The sequence below is a fragment of the Hyla sarda genome, chromosome 6 (assembly GCF_029499605.1).
Source record: "Hyla sarda isolate aHylSar1 chromosome 6, aHylSar1.hap1, whole genome shotgun sequence".
Taxonomy (NCBI): Eukaryota; Metazoa; Chordata; class Amphibia; order Anura; family Hylidae; genus Hyla; species Hyla sarda.
The window spans coordinates 181,215,738-181,237,169 of NC_079194.1; the positions used below are offsets into that span (position 1 = coordinate 181,215,738).

General features: G+C 42.0%; 1 protein-coding gene across 1 annotated transcript in view; it reads right to left on the reverse strand.

The window, feature by feature from the left end:
• LOC130276500 (AFG3-like protein 1) overlaps window positions 1–19,248 on the reverse strand; it is a 37,244-nt gene extending 17,996 nt beyond the window's left edge. The window contains exons 1-10 of the mRNA XM_056525969.1: window positions 19,045–19,248; window positions 16,365–16,452; window positions 14,138–14,235; window positions 12,262–12,411; window positions 7,052–7,120; window positions 6,795–6,919; window positions 5,680–5,950; window positions 3,023–3,160; window positions 2,772–2,925; window positions 111–218 (exon numbers count right to left, since the gene is read on the reverse strand). Coding sequence (XP_056381944.1) covers window positions 111–218; window positions 2,772–2,925; window positions 3,023–3,160; window positions 5,680–5,950; window positions 6,795–6,919; window positions 7,052–7,120; window positions 12,262–12,411; window positions 14,138–14,235; window positions 16,365–16,452; window positions 19,045–19,143 — 1,300 coding nt within the window. The 5' untranslated portion in view covers window positions 19,144–19,248. The remainder of the gene's footprint in view (window positions 1–110; window positions 219–2,771; window positions 2,926–3,022; window positions 3,161–5,679; window positions 5,951–6,794; window positions 6,920–7,051; window positions 7,121–12,261; window positions 12,412–14,137; window positions 14,236–16,364; window positions 16,453–19,044) is intronic.
• Between the last annotated feature and the right edge of the window lie 2,184 nt (window positions 19,249–21,432).

A 21,432-nucleotide genomic window follows, 5' to 3' on the forward strand; every position in this document is an offset into this window, starting at 1 on the left:
ATGGTCCATATTTACTATAGTATAGTAAATTATCTGTTTATTTATATCAGTTTCACAAAAGGCAACAGAAGTCAATATTATCCCTTTTTCCTTCATGGCTTATTACCTACCAATGAAGATTTGCCGATCAAATCGTCCCGGTCTCATTAAAGCCGGATCCAAAATATCTGCGCGATTGGTGCCTGCCAAGACTACCACATTTGTATCAGAGCTAAAACCTGGAGTGAAGAAAAGAAAATGTGATAAGAATTCAGAGAAACCTGGATAATTACTGAATGTGATGTCTACTAGATTGGTGGTTTTTATCTTATCAGTACAACTCTCAGCATGAACTCATGGATGTGGATGTAAATGACAGTTCTGGCTGACTAAGTGACTAGCCAATTAGAAGTATTTAAAGGGGTTTTATAGGCCAAATCTTTTTTTATATATATCAACTGGCTCCGGAAAGTTAAACAGATTTGTAAATTACTTGATTACTACAGTTGATATATATAAAAAAAAGTTTTTGCTGGAATACCCCTTTAACAATGGAGCACCTGAAATAATTCCACTAAAAAAGGCTTTTTTTCAGGTGTGGAAGTTAGTCAAAATTAGAGGTGAAATAAAATAAAATAATATAATTTATTTAATTTTTTTTATATGTAATTATACTCACCCTTGCTAGTTACTACCAATCCAGCACGGCTGCTCTGGAGTTCCTGGCGGAAGTGTCTCAGTGATTGAATGTACACGAGATGGCTGTAGCCAATTACTGGCCTCAGCCGTCACGTGCACAACACAACACCGACTACTTCACAGGACACTTCACATCATGTTATTTCTTATATAGGAACAATCTATATGTGATGGTAATGTCTTTTTTAACCCCTACAGGACCCATGACGTACCGGTACATCATGAGTCCGCTCCCGTTCTATAACACGGGGCCACGGCGTGGCCCCGCATTATAGCGGGTCGGGCCCGGCCTCTAACAACAGCCAGGACCCATGGCTAATAGTGCACTGATCGCGGTGCTGCGCGCTATTAACCCTTTAGGCACGGCATTCAAAGTTGAACGCCGCTTCTTAAGTGAAAGTAAAACAATGACAGTTCGCTTAGGGGGGCTGTTCAGCATCGCCGCGGTGAAATCGCGGCATCCCGATCAGCTGTGACAGGCAGGAGGGTCCCTTACCTTGCCTCCTGGTGTCCGATCGCCGAATGACTGTTCAGTGCCTGAGATCCAGGCATGAGCAGTCAAGCAGCAGAATCATTGATCAATGGTTTCCTATGAGAAACCATTGATCAATGTAAATGATCAGTGTGTGCAGTGTTATAGTCCCCTATGGGAGCTATAACATTGCAAAAAAAAAAGTGGAAAAAAAAAAAGTGAATAAAGATCATTTAACCCCTTCCCCAATAAATGTTTGAATGACCCCCCCCCCCTTTTCCTATAAAAAAAAAAAAAAAAAAAAGTGTAAATAAAAATAAACATATGTGGTATCGCCGCATGTGGAAATGTCCGAATTATAAAAATATATCGTTAATTAAACCGCACGGTGTATTTTTGGTCACTCTTTATATCATGAAAAAATGAATAAAAAGCGATCACTACGTCCTAGGAATACAAAAATGGTACAGGTAAAAACTTCAGATCACGGCGCAAAATATTAACCCTCATACCGCCCCATACACAGAAAAATAAAAAAAAGTTATAGGGGTCAGAACATGACAATTTTAAACATATTAATTTCCCTGCATATAGTTATGATTTTTTCCAGAAGTGCGACAAAATCAAACCTATATAAGTTGGGTTTCATTTTAATCATATGGACCTACAGAATAAAGATAAGGTGTCATTTTTACCGAAAAATGTATTGTGTAGAAACGGAAGCCCCCAAAAGTTACTGCCTAGCTCTTTACCACTGAAAATACACACACCCCTCCGGTGGGACGGGACAGTGAGTAATCACTGAAAAAAATAGATGTGCATAACAATGGGGTCTTGTTGTGGACAATCCTACATTTGGTAGAGGCCTACCCCAAACACAATTTAAAAGAAACAAATGGATATACTTAAATGGAGTTCACAATGCCAAAGGTTATACCCTCGAAGATTTATGGAGTCAGAATATCGTCATGCACTCAATGAGTCTCCAATAAGACCAAATACCGCAAGCACCGAATACCCATAATTGCTAGTAAATATAGAGGATTATAGTGAATCATATGATAGCTCAGTTAATCATAATGTAGGTGTTTGCACAAGTTATTGTTGTGATAACTCAAGTGTGTTGGGTTTGTGCAGTACCCTATAAATCGTCACTAATATCTGCCCAGCCATCTCCAGCTTGTTTACAGCCAGCAGTCCCTTTAAAGCATACCTGGAGTCTTATTTATGCGACTTGCATGGTACATCTAGCCACTACCATGTGAACTGCCCAGGAAGCAGGCACTTCCAGTTTGATGCCATGAACTCTGTATTGAGAGCTTCATAGACCTCACTTCCAAGCTATATTTGAAAGCTCTAGCTGTCTTCAGATTGTAAGATAAAGGGAACAATCATAGAAGAGAAAAACTGAGGAAAACTCAATACATGACTAGGACACCAGGTACCATTACACTCCTCTCCCTAAACATCTGTATAGGACTGCCTACAGTTATGACAGCTTTCATTTGACTTTATTCAGTGAATGACTTCAAATGCATCCATAAAGACTAGCTAGACTTGGGGACATAGAGGACCCCATGGAAGACCCTGTAATTCCTGCAGCACTATGATTAGTACTTACCATCCATTTCTACTAGCAGCTGGTTTAAGGTATTTTCTTGCTCACTGTTCCCTCCAAAGGTTCCTTGTCCTCGTTTCCTACCAACGGCATCAATCTCATCGATAAAGAGAATACATGGAGCATTCTTACGAGCCAGTGAAAACATGTCCCGTACCTACGCAAAAGTATTGATGTAAAAGGACAATTTAAGGAGTAATATAAAACAACAAAAGTCTAAAAGGTCACCTGGCATCACCCCATTATGAACTCACCCTGGCTGGGCCAACCCCTACAAACATTTCCAGGAATTCTGATCCATTCACAGTTATAAACGGTACATTGGCCTCTCCTGCAGTTGCCTTTGCAAGTAAGGTCTTGCCGGTACCTGGGGGTCCAGTGAGCATAGCCCCCTAAAAATAAAAAAATAAAAATAAAAAAGGGATGTAGGATTTGGTATAAACAATTACAAGCATATGCTTCTACTATTACCTTGGCATTATCCTTCCTTGATTCTCCCTAAACTCTTATAAATCGCTCAACGTCATAAATTCAATATGAAGCCTTTTTTTTTTCCCAACACTTCTGGCCAGGTTCTATATACTTCTATACATTTGGTAACAACCCATTTGTGATTCTCCATTATTTTGGCAAGGACCTTTCACAGTTTATTTTAAATGTAGAAAATAATTTGTAACCATGTGAGATCCATTACACAAACCCATTTCTACTTCCTCCTAATTCTCCACTCCTTCACTGGACCCAAGTCTTCCATCCCATTCTCTAATGCTACCATGTAAATAGATTACTTTTACATTCCAATAGCTCTTCATAAATCTGGGGTCGATTTTTAAACATGATGACATATCTTCACAGCCCCTTCTTACAGAAGAGAACAAGACTATCTGCTGGTTCAACTTAAAAACAGAATGTGTCGGCAGCTAAGGGCCATTCAGCCCAATATTTCTGAATACTATGAATAGTCCCTGGCCCTATCTTATATGAAGGATAGCCTTATGTCTATCTCTATCTTATATGAAGGATAGCCTTATGCTTATCCCATGCAGGTTTAAACTCCTTCACTGTATTTGCAGCGACCACTTCTGCAGGAAGGCTATTCCATGCATCCACTACTCTCTCAGTAAAGTAATACTTCCTGATATTACTGCATAAACCTTTGACCCACTATTTTTTGCTAAATTATCCCCCTTAAGGGATGCTTAACCCCTTAAGGACGCAGGACGTAAATGTACGTCCTGGTGCGGTGGTACTTAACGCACCAGGACGTACATTTACGTCCTAAGCATAACCGCAGGCATCGGAGCTGATCGCAGCCAGGGACCTGCCGGCAATGGCCGACGCCCGCGATCTTGCGGGCGTCAGCCATTAACCCCTCAGGTGCCGGGATCAATACAGATCCCGGCATCTGCGGCAATGCGCGATTTGAATTAATGATCGGATCGCCCGCAGCGCTGCTGCGGGGATCCGATCATTCATAAGGCCGGACGGAGGTCCCCTCTCCTTCCTCCGTGCGGCTCCCGGCGTCTCCTGCTCTGGTCTGTGATCGAGTAGACCAGAGCAGAAGATCGCCGATAACACTGATCTGTTCTATGTCCTATACATAGAACAGATCAGTATTAGCAATCATGGTATTGCTATGAATAGTCCCCTATGGAGACTATTCAAGTGTAAAAAAAATGTAAAAAAATGTAAAAGTAAAAGTAAAAAAAAAGTGAAAAATCCCCTCCCCCAATAAAAAAGTAAAACGTCCGTTTTTTCCTATTTTACCTCCAAAAAGCGTAACTTTTTTTTTTTATAGACATATTTGGTATCGCCGCGTGCGTAAATGTCCGAACTATTAAAATAAAATGTTAATGATCCCGTACGGTTAACGGCGTGAACGAAAAAAAATAAAAAAAAAGTCCAAAATTCCTTCTTTAATACATTGTATTAAAAAAAAAATTATAAAAAATGTATTAAAAGTTTTTTATATGCAAATGTGGTATCTAAAAAAGTACTGATCATGGCGCAAAAAATGAGCCCCCATACCGCCGCTTATACGGAAAAATAAAAAAGTTATAGGTCATCAAAATAAAGGGATTATAAACGTACTAATTTGGTTAAAGTTTGTGATTTCTTTTAAGCACAACAATAATATAAAAGTATATAATAATGGGTATCATTTTAATCGTATTGACCCTCAGAATAAAGAACACATGTCATTTTTACCATAAATTGTACGGCGTGAAAACGAAACCTTCCAAAATTAGCAAAATTGCGTTTTTCGTTTTAATTTCCCCACAAAAATAGTGTTTTTTGGTTGCGCCATACATTTTATGATATAATGAGTGATGTCATTACAAAGGACAACTGGTCGCGCAAAAAACAAGCCCTCATACTAGTCTGTGGATGAAAATATAAAAGAGTTATGATTTTTAGAAGGCGAGGAGGAAAAAATGAAAACATAAAAATTAAATTGTCTGAGTCCTTAAGGCCAAAATGGGCTGAGTCCTTAAGGGGTTAAAGCAGCCACTGCTAGGAAAATGTAGTATGGAAAGGCAACCATTTCAGTGAACTGGCAACCATATAATCTGTATTCACTATGGCTAACAAGTAACATAAACCAAGATATTTCCAACACAGCCCTAAATACTGTAGTAACCCAGTTAAGGCTCTTTATTTTACTTGTATGAATTTTAGTAGATTTGACAAGCCAGGGGTCAATAAGCAACACTCTATAAGTGATTCTACATGAAGGCTGAGAAGAGTGAGTCAATTAAAGATACTTCCTAAGAATATTTATAAGCAGAATAGGCAAAACAAATCCGTATAAAATACCAAGAACATACGGTCCAGTGAACACACAATAGACATTCTAGTCTTGATGCAATGCCGCATATCAAAGTATTCCCACTTCTGAATGTTCTCTTACTCTAGGTATCTTTGCCCCCAAATCCTGATATTGTTTTGGGTTTTTCAGGAAATTTACAAACTCCATTATCTCCAATTTTGCCTCCTCACACCCAGCCACATCACGAAACTTGACATTAATGTTTCCTTTCATCATCTTGGCTGTTGTCTCCCCGATGCCAAAAATTCCACTGCTTTTACCTCCTCGAACAGACCCCATAATACCTCTCCGCAAGCTATAAAATAGGTATCCTATTATGAGCAGTGAGGGGATGAGGCTCATGAGAAAAGATCTGTAAAGAAAGCAGAAAAAGTCTCACGCTAGATGGAGAATACTAATAATATAGGCCATATAGAGAAAACATACTGGACATCACTTTAAACTAGAAGTGCAAGTGTCTTTTTGGTGAGACAGTAAAGCTCATCATGCGTGCTCCACAATACAGATAAACGGCACATATGCAGGACTTGGCCAGGGTTCTGAAAGCCTTGGCTGCCAATCATAGGAGAAGGGTAAAGAAGGAAGCGGAAGTGAGCAGAGAGGCGTTGGAGCAATAAAGAAAATAATAAATCTAATTGGCTTCCACAAAGGGATATTGGTCTGGGTACTAAAATAACCAATATGGTAAGGGATTCTTCCACAAAGTTGCTGTACTGTTTTCCCTACACAAAGTTTTGGACAGAAGCATTGTGCTACATGCACCACACCTGTTGTCTGAAACAATTTATTGCCTAAATGTGCACTGTTTGTTATCCAAGGGATTGGAGTAGAAGGTGCCTCTCCTACAGGTATGAGATCTTACCCATCATTGTATCATTGGTGATATGAAGTACCGTGTGTTCTGACACCTTTCTTTCATACCCATCAGAACTTTTCTCAGCAATTTATGCTAAAGTAGCTCTTAAGTGGAATTGGATATTATGGGTTAAACTTCACTCCCTAGACATAAGTAAGCTATGGATGACAATAAGCCCATTCACCAATTGTTCAGTTCTTGTTCCTGCTTCTGATACACCAATTTCAAGACTTGACTGTTCAATGTTGACTTGACAGGTGCCATTTTAATGGGATAATGAGTGCTATTCATGTTTTAATGTTATGGCTGACCAGTGTACTTATACAGACTATGAGCTCACCCATCACTCTCAGTGTTATATACAACAGTGATACGATCAGCTGGTTCGATCCCCAGATCTTGCTGTGCCATCTCCAGGTTGCGCTCAAAGCTATCCACGCTGCCAATATTAAACCAAGCTTGTGCCTGTAATTGACATGAATAGTGAATATATATATATTACTATGATGTATACGCAAAGACAGTTTGATAAACCATGAATCAGTCAACCCTGTAGGAAGCAGAGTGATGAATGTTACTGCAGGAGTTCTTACTCACCTCAGCAGAGGCTCCATGTCCCGGGATCACTCTTACATGTTGTTTATTGACAATTTCTAGGCGATCAACCTGAAGTAAATCGGAAACAGCAGAATACATGATAGGAATAATTCTCTATTTACTCTACCTTCAAGTGACATTAGACAAGGACACACCAGATTAGAGATTTCTGCCAACAATTTAAATTTTTTTTTAAACTTGTTTTACCACATAATTTTTTAACAAAACTGCGATATAATAGTCAGTAGTAGCATATGTATAAAACATCACTGACCACATAGTCAGCAAATGATACTAGATGAGTGGCACCATGCACCCCATATTTTATTAATTTTAGCTGGGCATTTCCTATGCTTAAAGACCAGATATTTGTATGCAATAGTCATGTTCATCAAATTCTTCCATTCTGAGTAGGAACCCTAGGATCCTTCCATAACTTAGCTATAGACTTATGGGCCATGAAGCATTACTTCCTCAGAAAAATTTCATGATGTGACCATTGCTCCGCATCCAGTATGCCTAAAAGGGAGCTCACAGGCTCCAGCAGAACTGGGTGGGCCAAAAGGGAAATAAGAAAAGTCACCACTGCCGATCAAAAGGTCCGGATGCAAGGGCAGAGCCACAATATATTTAAAAAGTATGATCAAGGGGCTCTACACCTATGGCATTCCAGTGTTATTCAAAGTAAATTAACTTATGTTAGGTAACATTGGCGAAAGATGTACAGTTGGTTAAGACTGTTCTTAATAGCAGGTGACACAGACATGAGAAGATAATGTCTTGTCCCAAACTTCATCCAACTAATCAGATATAATCTCCTTTTATTTAGCCTCAACAGACAGTGGATCTTCTTTTGGTTTTGCCCCATTTAGTTTTGTCTTAGTGATTTTTAAAGGGGTTCTCCGGTGCTTAAACATCTTATCCCCTATCCAAAGGATAGGGGATAAGATGCCTGATCGCGGGAGTCCCGCCGCTGGGGACCCCCGGGATCACCGTTTGTAATCAGTCCCCGGAGCGTGTTCGCTCCGGGACTGATTACTGGCGACTACAGGGCGGCGGCATATGATGTCACGCTCCGCCTCACAATGCAAGCCTACAGGAGGGGGCGTGATAGCTATTTATCCCCCGCGACACTGCTGCAGATGTGCGGTGCGGTGGAGGCATTATCGGCTTATCGGCAAGGTAATTGCCGATACCGACAATGTCCAAAATCGTGATTATTGGACGATAATATCGGCCAAACCGATAATCGGTCGATCCCTACTTTAGGCCATTAATAATCCTAGTATATTGGGGATGTTGGCAACTGGTGCCCTTCACACAGAGTTATGACAAATGATGGTGCGGAAACACGAAAGATTAGATGGATTTCTAACTGTCCATATCACTATTTTCTCAAAGAGAAACAGTGACAAGTGTCCAGCATCCACTTAGGACCCCAACTCCTTTAACCCCTTAAGGACCCATCCAATTTTCACTGTAGGACCCGTGACATATTCTACTTTATGTTAGTGGTAAAATGTTGTCGATGCTTGCATCATTTCTTGGTGAAAAATTCCAAAATTTGATGAAAAAAAATTGAAAATTCAGCATTTTTTTTTAACTTTGAAGCTCTCTGCTTGTAAGGAAAATGAATATTCCAAATAAATTATATATTGATTCATATATACAATATGTCTACTTTATGTTTGCATCATAAAGTTGACATGTTTTTACTTTTGGAAGACATCAGAGGGCTTCAAAGTATAGCAGCACTTTTATAATTTTTCACAACATTTTCAAAATCGAAATTTTTCAGGGACCAGTTCAGTTTTTAAGTGGATTTGAAGGGCTTTCATATTAGAAATACCCCACAAATTACCCCATTATAAAAACTGCACCCCTCAAAGTATTCAAAATGACATTAAAAAGTTTTTTTTTTAACACTTAAGGTGTTTCACAGGAATAGCAGCAAATTGAAGGAGAAAATTCAAAATCTTCATTTTTTACACTCGCATGTTCTTGTAGACCCAGTTATAGCATTTTTACAAGGGGTAAAAGGAGAGAAATCTTCCTAAAATGTGTAACCCAATTTCTCTCGAGTATGGAAATACCTCATATGTGTATGTCAAGTGTTCGGCGGGCGCAGTAGAGGGTTCAGAAGGGAAGGAGCGACAGTGGGATTTTGGAAAGTGAGTTTTTCTGAAATGGTTTTTGGGGGGCATGTCACATTTAAGAAGCCCCTATGGTGCCAGCACAGCAAAAAAAAAAAAAAAAAAAAATACATGGCATACTATTTTGGAAACTACACCCCTCAAGGCACGTACCAAGTGAGTGGACCCCAGTGAGCCTTAACACCCCAGAGGTTTTTGACGACTTTTCGTTAAATTTGGATGTGTAAATGATTTTTTTTTTCACTAAAATGCTAGTTTTCCCTCAAATTTAAATTTTTTACAGGGGGTAATAGGACAAAATGCCCCCCAAAATTTGTAACCCCATCTCTTCTGATTATGGAAATACCCCATGTGTGGACGTCAAGTGCTCTGCTGGTGAACTACAATGTTCAGAAGAGAAGGTGCGCCATTGAGCTTTTGGGGGAAAAAAAAAAAAGTTGGAATGGTAGTCAGGGGCCATGTGCGTTTACAAAGCCCCCCGTAGTGCCAGAACAGTGGACCCCCCCCACCACATGTGACCCTATTTTGGAAACTACACACCTCACAGAATTTAATAAGGGGTGCAGTGAGTATTTACACCCCACTGGCATTTGACAGATCTTTGTAACAGTGGGATGTGCAAATGAAAAATTACATTTTTCATGGACCATTGTTCCAAAAATCTGTCAGACACCTGTGGGGCGTAAATGCTCACTGTACCCCTTGTTACGTTCCATGAGGGGTGTAGCTTCCAGAATGGGGTCACATGTGGGTATTTTTTTTTTTGCGTTTATGTCAGAACCGCTGTAAAATCAGCCACCCTGGTGCAAATCACCAATTTAGGCCTCAAATGTACATAGTGCACTCTCACTCCTGAGCCTTGTTGTGCGTCCGCAGAGCATTTTACGCCCACAACTGGGGTATTTCCGTACTCCGAACTAAATTGCGTTACAAATTTTGGGGGTCTTTTTTTCCTTTTAACGCTTGTAAAAATAAAAAGTATGGGGCAACACCAGCATGTTAGTGTAAACTTTTTTTTTTTTTTTTTTTTTTTTTTTTTTTTTTTACACAAACAGTCTGGTGTAGCCCCCAACTTTTCCTTTTCATAAGAGGTAAAAGGAGAAAAAGCATCCCAAAATTTGTAGTGCAATTTCTCCCGAGTATGGAAATACCCCATATGTGGCCCTAAACTGTTTCCTTGAAATATGACAGGGCTCCGAAGTGAGAGAGCTCCATGCGCATTTGAGGACTAAATTAGGGATCGCATAGGGGTGGACATAGGGGTATTCTACGCCAGTGATTCCCAAACAGGGTGCCTCCAGCTGTTGCTAAATTCCCAGCATGTCTGGACAGTCAGTGGCTGTCCGGAAAAGCTGGGAGTTGTTTTGGACAGTGTAAGGGGGTGTATATGTAGTGTTTTACACTTTATTATGTGTTAGTGTAGTGTAGTGTTTTTAGGGTACATTCACACTGGCGTGTTACAGTGAGTTTCCCGCTAGGAGTTTGAGCTGCGGCGAAAAATTTGCCACAGCCCAAACTTGAAGCAGGAAACTTACTGTAAAAACCTGCCTGTGTGAATGTACCCTGTACGTTCACATGGGGGGGCAAACCTCCAGCTGTTTCAAAACTACAACTCCCAGCATGCACTGAGAGACCGTGCATGCTGGGAGTTGTACTTTTGCTACAGCTGGAGGCACACAGGTAACAAAACCTAACTGAAGGTTTTCCAACCAAACTCAGTACTTTCCAACCAGTGTGCCTCCAGCTGTTGCAAAACTACAACTCCCAGCATGTACTGATCGCCGAAGGGCATGCTGGGAGATGTAGTTATGCAATAGCTGGAGGTACACAACTACAACTCCCAGCATGCCGAGACAGCTGTTTGGGCATGCTGAGATTTGCAGTTTTGCAACATCTGGAGGGCTACAGTTTTAGAGAACACTTCAAAGTGATCTCCAAACTGTGGTCCTCCAGCTGTTGCAAAACTACAAATCCCAGCATGCCCAGACAGCAAACAGCTGTTTGGGCATGCTAGGAGTTGTAGTTTTGCAAGATCTGGAGGGCTATAGTTTAGAGACCACTGTATAGAGGTCTCCAACTGTAGCCCTCCAGCTGTTCCAAAACTACATATTCCAGCATGCCCAAACAGCTGTCTGGGCATGCTGGGAGTTGTAGTTTTGCAACATCTGGAGGGCTACAGTTAGAGACCACTGTATAGTGGTCTCAAACTGTACTCTCCAGATGTTGCTAGGCAACTCACCGGCTTCCGTACGATCCAGCCGCACGACATCGCCGCCCGCCGATCTCCATCGCCCGGATGGGTAAGTGGATCTTTGCCGCCGATCCCGGTCGTTTCCCCATCCTGCCCCGCCTATTGTAGGTGGGCAGGACAGGGAAAACGAAAGTTAACCCCCCCACCCCCGATCTGCTATTGGTCGTCGCTTCTGGCGACCAATAGGAGGGATAGGAGGGGTGGCACCTCACTCCTATCCGTTCAGGGGGATCGTGGGTGTCTTAGACAACCGCGATCCCCCTTTTTTCCAGGTCACTGGGTCACCATAGACCCATAATCGCGCAAATCGTAAGTGTGAATTCACTTTGCGATTTGCCCCGATCACCGACATGGGGTAGTTTGATGACCCCCCTGGGCGTTTGCCCGGGATGCCTGCTGAATCATTTCAGCAGGCATCCCGGTCCGATCCCCGCCTGGCGTGTGGTGGGGGCCGGAATTCTCCATGACGTACGCGTACGTCATGGGTCCTTAAGTACCAGGGTGTCATGACGTGCGCGTACGTCAAGGGTTCTTAAGAGGTTAAGCTCAATTAGCATGTTTTGGTTAAGCTAGTCATGAGGGACTTGAAACCAAATGTGACAGCACAAAACAAGGAATGGGAAGGTTGCTGTTGTGTAAGCCTTTGTCTCCTCTAGTGATAAGTCACGCAATACATGTCTAGCAGTTGCTCATCTCCATCCTTACAACAAGATGAAGTCTAAATGGAAGACTTCTGTGCAATGAAATAAGGGCAAAGAAAACCACATTTTACAACAGCTTAAAGCACAGTATTCAGTGGCACATACCAGCCCCCTTTCCAGGTAAAGATGGACAAACTCCTTCCAACTTATTTCCTTGCCTGAGTCTCTGAAGTAAAATACTGCAAATCCAGTGATCAGACCAGCTGCAAGAATTATAAGGCTGCGGAAATCATTATCATCCCATGGGAACTCACCCTATAAAAAAAGACATATCAAAAAGAAATTTCAATATTTGTTTAGAAAATACAGATCAGCAGGAACAAATATCTGTGTTCTTGGTCCCCTATTCTTCTAGATCTGACCCTGGGCAGCTTATAGAATCTTATGACTTGGAGTACCACAGGATAGGGGATAAGTGTTTGATCGCGGGGGGGTCCGACCACTGGGACCACCCGTAATTCCTGTACGGAGACCGGGCATTGCCGCGGCTCTGCGCGGCTAATGCTCATGTCTTCGACCTTACCAACGTCAACAGACACACACCCTCCATTCAGTCCTATGGGAGAGAAGGGGATGCACGAACGCTGCATCTCTGCCTCTCCCACAGAGATATATAGAGGGGCATATTGGCCATGCCCCTGCATGGGAGAGCCAGGGCCCCATAGAGGAGTTCGCGGGGGGTCCCAGCATTCAGACCCCCCGCAATCAAAATCTTATCCCCTATCCTGCGGATAGGGGGCAAGTTGTTTATCGCTGCAGTACTCCTTTAAAAGGGGTATTCCGGTGAAAAACATTTTTTTTTTCATATCAACTGGCTCTAGAAAGTTAAAACTGATTTTTAAATTACTTCTATTAAAAAAATATTAATCCTTCCAGTACTTAGATGCTAAAGTTGAGTTATTTTCTGTCTGACAACAGTGCTCTCTGCTGACACCTGTCTGTCTCAGGAACTGTCCAGAATAGGAGAAAATCCCCATAGCAAGCCTCTCATGCTCTGGACAGTTCCTGTGACAGACAGAGAGCACTGTTGTCAGACAGAAAAGAACAACTCAACTTCAGCATCTGATAAGTACTGGAAGAATTAAGATTTTTTTAATAGAAGTAATTTACAAATCTGTTTAATTTTCTGGAGCCAGTTGATAATGAAAAAAAAGTTTTTTTACTGGAATACCCCTTTGGAGTTTACCTCTCTGGCCCAGATATTTCCTCTTTACTAGCCAGATTGTTACTTTCTGATATCCTTCTTCTCCTTTCTAATGGGCCATTTACACCACATGATCCAGGCATATGTTGGCAACCTATCAAAATGGTGTATAAATGTATACCACAGTGCAATTAGGAGAATTGTCAAATGGGTGTGAACCAATTTTTTTTTAATGGGAGTGACATCAAGTAATGAGTGGGATTATATAGTAAGGCATACACATCTCTCAATGTAAAACATTCACATCCCCTGAGTGTATAGAAAGATGGGAAAGTGTAAAAGGTGTGTGATCCGGACAACCCAAGTTATTCAATTATAGTAAAATAAAATCTTTGGGTTGGTCACATGTCCTTTTCAATGGGCCAAATGTAGTCTAATAGAGAAAAAACCCTATACTTACCTAGCCCGGCTCCATCTGGTCCCCTAATCTCCTGTCTTCTTCCTGCTTCTGAGACAAGGTCCTTTGTGCAGGATTTGGCGACAGTGGTGTCTCCTCTCAAAAGGATTTGTCAAAAAAGTTAAAGTTTCCAGTTTTTAGCCTCAGCTAAAAAGCACCTGGAAATACTATTAAAAAAATTGGGCAAAAAAACAAAAAAAAAACTGAAAGTTTCAGACCTTTTTGCCTGTGAGATTGACATGCTTTTAGCCTAAAAAACAGCCTCAAAAACTGGTGTGTGAACATAGCCCAACACTTCTGGATAACTGCTGCTAATGGTGGCCTATGTGGATTTCCTTAAATGGGATCATAACAAGTGCAAGATGCTATAAGTCACACACCTTCTGTATTCGTTGCCACCAGTTTGGTTCTTTTCTGTTTCCATCCTTTTTCTTGTTGTTCCCACCGCTGCCTTGTGAACCTGGTTCTTTTGCCTTGTCTTTAATAGAAATGCACACATTTCTTTTTATTTATTTATTTTTACATAATTTTGCATTTTTTAATTGATAGAGCTGTATAAAAAAATGCAATTCTGCTATTTCTAGAGGTTCCATTTATTGGCATTTACTGTTCATTGGGCAGTAAAAACTAAATTTTACCTTTAACAACCATAGAAAGGATAATATAAGGAGCACTCACACTACGACTTTCCTGCGGGGGTAGGCGGCTGGTTGATGATCTCAGTCGCAGTCTTCCATAGCGGGGAGGCGGCAGGTGGAACGAGGGAAGCCTCAGACGCCGGCCGGCGTCTGAGGCTTCCCTCGTTCCACCTGCCGCCTCCCCGCTATGGAGGACCGGGACTGAGATCATCAACCAGCCGCCTACCCCCGCAGGAAAGTCGTAGTGTGAGTGCTCCGTATATCATTATCCTTTCTATGGTTGTTATAGTTTCTACTTTGTTTGACATACGAGAGCACCTCCAGACATCACAGCTCCCTCCCATTTGCATATCCTAGGTATATGGATTATATCCAATTGCTTTAAAATTTATTAATATACCTGCAATCTACTGGAAGACAGAAGCACTAGTGCCGTCTCCGACCCCCCTGTTTTTTCTAAGATTGGACTATATTGAAATTTTACCTTTATTGTGTAGGTTAGTCAGACCCTGGGGAAATCGCTTATGCTTTGTGTTGCCATAGTCTGATACTCAGGATGTTGTTTCCACTAACAGACCCATGTGAGGACTTGCTGCTTGCACAGTGAGCTGTAGTTTTGATTAGTATCTTTTAGGTGTACATACTACTTTTTGATATTTTTTTTTTTTTTAAAAGCTGTATGTATTAAAGAGGTATTCCCTCAATTCAAAATGATCCCCTTTCCACAGGATAGAATATAACTAGGTGATCAGTGGAAGGGGGGCGGGTGTTCTGACCAGAATGAAGGTGAAATGTCCCATGAAATGAAGGGGGTGGCCTAGTGCTCCATCCATTCTCTATGGAGAAGCACTGTTCCATAAACAATGAATGGAGTGTTGACCACGCATATGTGTGGTGTGCTATTGGATATCCCTTATCCCCCCCCCCCCCCCCTTATATAGTTCTATCGGAGAGCCGTTTGGCAATCTTCATCTCTCCCAGAGCTATATGGAGGGCGTGTAGCAGCCTCCGCTTTGGGCAGGGGTTGTGATACTCTCCTGTGCTAGCGCACCGGGGCTCCAAGCAGGGGCACCAGCGCTCGGACTCCCCACAATCTAAAACTTATCCTCTATCCTTCGGATAGGGGATATGTTTTTGATCATGGGACTTGTCCTTTAAAAAGTACAGTGATCCCTCAACTTACAATGGCCTTAACATACCATTTTAACATACAATGGTCTTTTCTGGATCGTTGTATCTTGAAACCAGACTCAACATACAATGTACAGACAGTCCAGATCTGTGAAACATGTCAATGGCTGGAAGAACCGACCAATTAGAATGGGCATTCACTGGTAAAAACACCTGTATTACTGAAGTGCATTCACTGACTGGATGTCTGGTAGCGCCTCCTACAGTACAGAGAGATAATACATGTTCTGTGCTGCTCTTAACCTGCGACAGGATTAGCTGCTGGTTTGGAAACAAGGTGGGGATGGCTTAATTTTAAGTTTTTTTGACACTGTGTGTACTGTACAGGACCCTGGAGAAGCTCCTGTCCTCTACATTGACAGTGATTTACAGCTCCCAGCAGGTCTTTCATATATATATATATATATATATATATATATATATATATATACACACACACACACACACACACACACATATATATATATATGGACTATCTACATTAGTTATCCACTTATTTTTCTTTAATCCTGACTTTTTCCTATTTTTGGATGACACTTTGGGGGCTTTAGAACCAATTACCAGGTTTCCATAGAGTTATGGTGTCAACATACAATGGTTTCAACATACAATGCTCATTCTGAAACCAATAAATATTGTAATTTAGGGAACCACTCTATTGAATATGTAAATGCGGTTGGGTGTGGTTAGGGGGCATGACTGAAGGTGTAGTTAGGGGCATGGTTTTTGGGGCACACCCTAATACAATAGCTATGATATTTATCATTCTCATACATACCTCTAGAAGTTTTAGAGCCCATGAAAGATAACATTGGTGATGGCCTCCATTGAAAATTTTGATGTAAAACCAGGCTTCCTCTCAGAGACTGCAACATGAAAAACAAAAAGTGTGGGTCATGTTTGTGGTAGCAATGAAAAGTATCAAGCGTTTCAATAGAGCAGAGGTTTGCAACCTGGAGAAACTACAAATTCTAGCATGCCCAGACAGTCTGCAACTCAAATTCTAATATTGTTTTCCAATTCTTCACTATTTCCTACCTATATGTGTGCAGCCAGTTCCTTTTATAACCATCTGTCAGGTCATAGAAGTTGAGGAAAGGGAGAAGGTGGGATAAAGCAGGAGCTGCCTCTCTCCATAAGCACAGAATCCTCCAACAGCTGAGAGAGTGCTGCTGCATCACACTAGGACTCCTAGAAATACTCTAGGGAGCTCCTTACAAATCTGTGCACCCACAGAAACATTTCCAGGACCTTGGCAGGGAGCCAGCAGCCTAAGGGTAGGTCCACACGAAGCAGAATTGCTGTGCAGAGACTGAAGGGAAACCCAAAGGAAAAGGTATGTTTTTGTTGTGTTTTTTCAGTTTTGAGCATACATGAGTTTGCAGTTCCAGCTGTGTAGTTCACAGGTGATTGTCTAGACCAGTGGTCTTCAACCTGCGGACCTCCAGATGTTGCAAAACTACAACTCCCAGCATGCCCGGACAGCCAACGGCTGTCCGGGCATGCTGGGAGTTGTAGTTTTGCAACATCTGGAGGTCCGCAGGTTGAAGACCACCGGCCTAGGTCTTATTTTCGGGGTAGGGCTTATATTGCAGCCCATCCCGATAATCCAGCTAGGGCGTATTTTTTTTTTATTTTTTTTATTTTTTTTTTAAAGCATTCTTACTTTGCAGATTTTTTTCCCCACAACTGTCAAAAAAAATAATGTATATTAGGATCTACTTTAGGAGTTTGATGTAAGGTTGCTTTCCTTTTTGTGCTAGTGAACCCAGAGGAGAAAAAAAAGCTCTGAAACATAAAACTGCTGCTGGAACAAGTGAAATCCTGCCTAGAATGAGAGAACAGGAACATTAATAACCACATGAAAAATTTATTATTCGGCTGGAGAGGCACTTACATGACTGTAAAGAGATGTTCTGAACATATAGCATGAATGTAAATGGCCTTTTTGTCTCCATGTAACATAGTTTATAAAGAACTCTTTATGCCTTTACTGCTATATTATTGAAACCAATGCTAATACATTTTGTATTGTTGTGCTGGGAGTTGTAGTTTTGCAACATCTGGAGTTCCGCAGGTTGAAGACCACTGGTTTAGACTATATACAATTGTAGCAAACCCACAGCTTTGACAATAATAAGATCTGTACAGGTCTCAGGCTCTGGATGTAAATACTAAAGTTTGCAACAACGAAAGAAAAAAAAAAAAAGAAGAGAACTAAAAACTCATGAAATTAAGTCATACAAGAAAGTGGTTTAACTCTTCATTATACATTTATTGCCCCATAAAGGGCTCATCCAGTGCTTTTAAAGGACAACTGTAGTGGCACACTTTTCTATATGCCCGTGCCTCAAAAATAAACAAAATAAACTCATACACCCCTTCCTACGAGCCCCTGTTGGCCCGGCACAGGCCTCACGGTCCGGCAGTGCTGACATCATTCCACTTCCTGGGGACGGGGATGCCGCAGAGCCGTCGGCGTATCACCGGCCGCAGCGTTGTTCCGCCCCGGCAGGTAATAGGCTGAGCCCACTGTCATGTAAGAAGCCGGCCAGAGCTCGTACATGACAGTGGGCTCAGCCTATCACAGGACAGGGCGGGACAACGCTGCGGCCAGTGATACGCCGACGGCTCTGCGGTGTCCCCGTCCTCAGGAAGGGGAATGATGTCAGCACTGCCGGACCAACGGGGGCTCGTAGGAAGGTGTGTATGAGTTTATTTTGTTTATTTTTGAGTCCCGGGAATATATAAAAGTGTTCCACTACAGTTATCCTTTGAGGGTCTATTCACACGTACAGCATCCTGTGAATAATTGAAGCTGTGTTCAGTCATTTAGTTTACATTGAAATCTGAAGAATAAAAGCCTGAGCATCAATTATGGGTAGGATACTATACGTGTGAATACACCCTAAAGTAATATTTCAGTCCCCCCCCCCCCCCAAATAAATGTATCCCCTATCAACAGGATAGGGAATAAGTGTCCTCCGCTTGGCATATGATCCAGGAGATGCCCAAGTGCTGTAATCAGGTATCTCTGCATAGAGTACGTGCCGACCTACTGCTCCATACAGCCATGCAGGAGGGAGAGTGAATAGGAAACAATTTATAAGGGTCTGGAATACCCCTTTAACCTATTCCCAACATTTGTCATAATGCCAGGAATGGAGTGTGGAGCGGGCTCAGGAGTATTAAACTGTAGTATGAGAGAACCTTTCCTGGCTAGATAACCATTGCAGGGGATTGTGGCTTTTAGGTGGATAAACAGCAGGTGACCGCCCCCTAAGTAAACCAAAAGCTTATTTATACATTATAAAGTACAAATAAGGGGTTAATGACATAACTCCATTAAGCGATCATATGACAATTACATAAATACAATGCACAGTACTTGCATAACAGGCAGCAGGCACATGAGCGGCCCCCTGTGGCAGGGATCTGACTGACACCATGTGTCTCACCTGACGAGCCCCAGCCCCGCAGGACAGACCCCGCCACCAGCCGGCCCGACAACATCTCGCAACCCCGGAGGAAAACAGGCGTCCGATCCCGGTACTCATGTCACTGTACGGGGATGAAGCAATGTCACTGAAAGTGTCAGCTCCTCGGCTCCAGACCACGCCCCTTAACTTCCTGCCAATAGAAGAGCCCCATTCCGGGCAGGCGGTATAAGGGCGCACTGTGGGGTCCTTCAGTGTCCCACCTGTATTATTGTACGGTAAACAACAAAGTCATGCGTGCCTAGTTCCTAGTTATATAAGTTCTTGGGGAGGCAGGGCCTGTTGGGGGACTGGTTATTTGGACACTGCAGATATACATAAGCTGGTTTCTAAGTGTTTCCCAACCAGTGTGCCTCCAGCAGTTGCGAAACGGAACTCCCAGCCTGGTTGGGCTACACTGATGTAACATAAATTTGTAAATCCAATATAATTTTCGGGATGTGATGTGGTCAGGGTGTTTAGGGGCATTGTGAGTCAACCCCATTCCACATGTGGCTTTAGCTTTTGCGAAACTACAACTCCCAGAATGTCCTGACAGCTGCATACTAGGAGTTGTAGCTATCACACCTGAAACTGCAAGGAAACTGAAGAAAACTTGATCCTCCTGGCGCTCACCCGGTAGTAAAGAGGCCGTCAAATCAATGGATATAAATATAAGATCTTTATTCAGCGCTAACGGACTACGCATTTCAAGGGGTGGGACCCCCTCTTCGTCAGAGGACTTGAAATGCGTAGTCTGTTAGCGCTGAATAAAGATCTTGTATTTATATCCATTGATTTGACGGCCTCTTTACTACCGGGTGAGCACCAGGAGGATCAAGTTTTCTTCTGTATCCTTGCAGTTTCAGGTGTGATTTCCCCGACCGCTACTGTGCATCACAGAGACAGGCAGGATCCAGGCTGCTTCACCACTTCATACCTTGATATTGGGTGTACAAGCTTCAGTAGGTGTTGTGCTCTGAGCATAACACCCCCAGGTGAGCAGTTATCCATATTGCTGCCAATGCTAACCTCTGTACTAGAGATGAGCGAACTTACAGTAAATTTGATTCGTCACGAACTTCTCAGCTTTCAGGTGCTTCCGTGGGCTGGAAAAGGTGGATACAGTCCTAGGAGACTCTTTCCTAGGACTGTATCCACCTTTTCCAGCCCACCGGAGCACTGGAAAGCTGAACTAATTTATGCAGGAAAAGTCAGCAACCGCCGAGCTGAGAAGGTTGTGACGAATCGAATTTACTGTAAGTTCGCTCATCTCTACTCTGTACCATTGGAGTTGATTTTTTGATTTTTTTTCTGGCAGTTTTTGGATATCTGTCACTGCAGTTTTTGAGCCAAAGCCAGAAATGTATTCAAAAGGAACAGGACATATAAAGGAAGGACTTACACTTCTCCTCCCATATGGATCCACTTCTGATTTTGGCTCAAAAACTGCCAGAGAAAAAACCAAGTGGAAACTTAGCCTAACAGCACATGCTCTTGCGCTTTTGTCTGTTTTTGTTTTCACATATTGTACAGGAGTTGTAGCTAGATAGCCCCAGGTTGGAAACTACTCTTCTAGAATGGTCAGTAGTTTCCGAACTGTGGACTTCTAGATGGTCCAAAACTACAATTCGGTTGTCCAGGCATGCTGGGAATTGTAGTTTTGCAACAGTTTGGACCACTGTATAAGAAAGGTGGAGTCCTCATTGTAGATGTTTAGAAAGTGTAATTCTTTCTTTAACCCCTTGGGGACCGAGCCCTTTTTGACCCTAAGGACCAGAGCATTTTTTGCAATTCTGACCACTGTCACTTTAAGCATTAATAACTCTGGGATGCTTGTACTTATTCATTTGATTCAGAGAGTTTTTTTCATGACATATTCTACTTTATGTTAATAAAAAATTTTTGTCGATACTTGCATCATTTCTTGGTGAAAAATTCTAAAATTTCTTGAAAATTTGAAAATGTTGCATTTTTCTAACTTTGAAGCTCTCTGCTTGTAAGGAAAATAGAAATTTCAAATTAATTATATATTGATTAACATATACAATATGTCTACTTTATGTTTGCATCATAAAGTTGACATGTTTTTACTTTTTGAAGACATCAGAGGGCTTCAAAGTATAGCAGCAATTTTTCAAGTAAATTTCAAAATCTGAATTTTTCAGGGACCAGTTCAGTTTTGAAGTGAATTTGAGGGTACGGTGTCCATATTAGGACATCATCAGGCGTCACACAAACCTCCGTCACACTTCAGAAACACCTACCTCAGCCGTCAGCCAAACCTCTGTCATGCCTCAGACAAACCTCTGTCACACCTCAGACAGACCTCCCTCAGCTCTCAGACAAACCTCTGTCACACCTCAGACA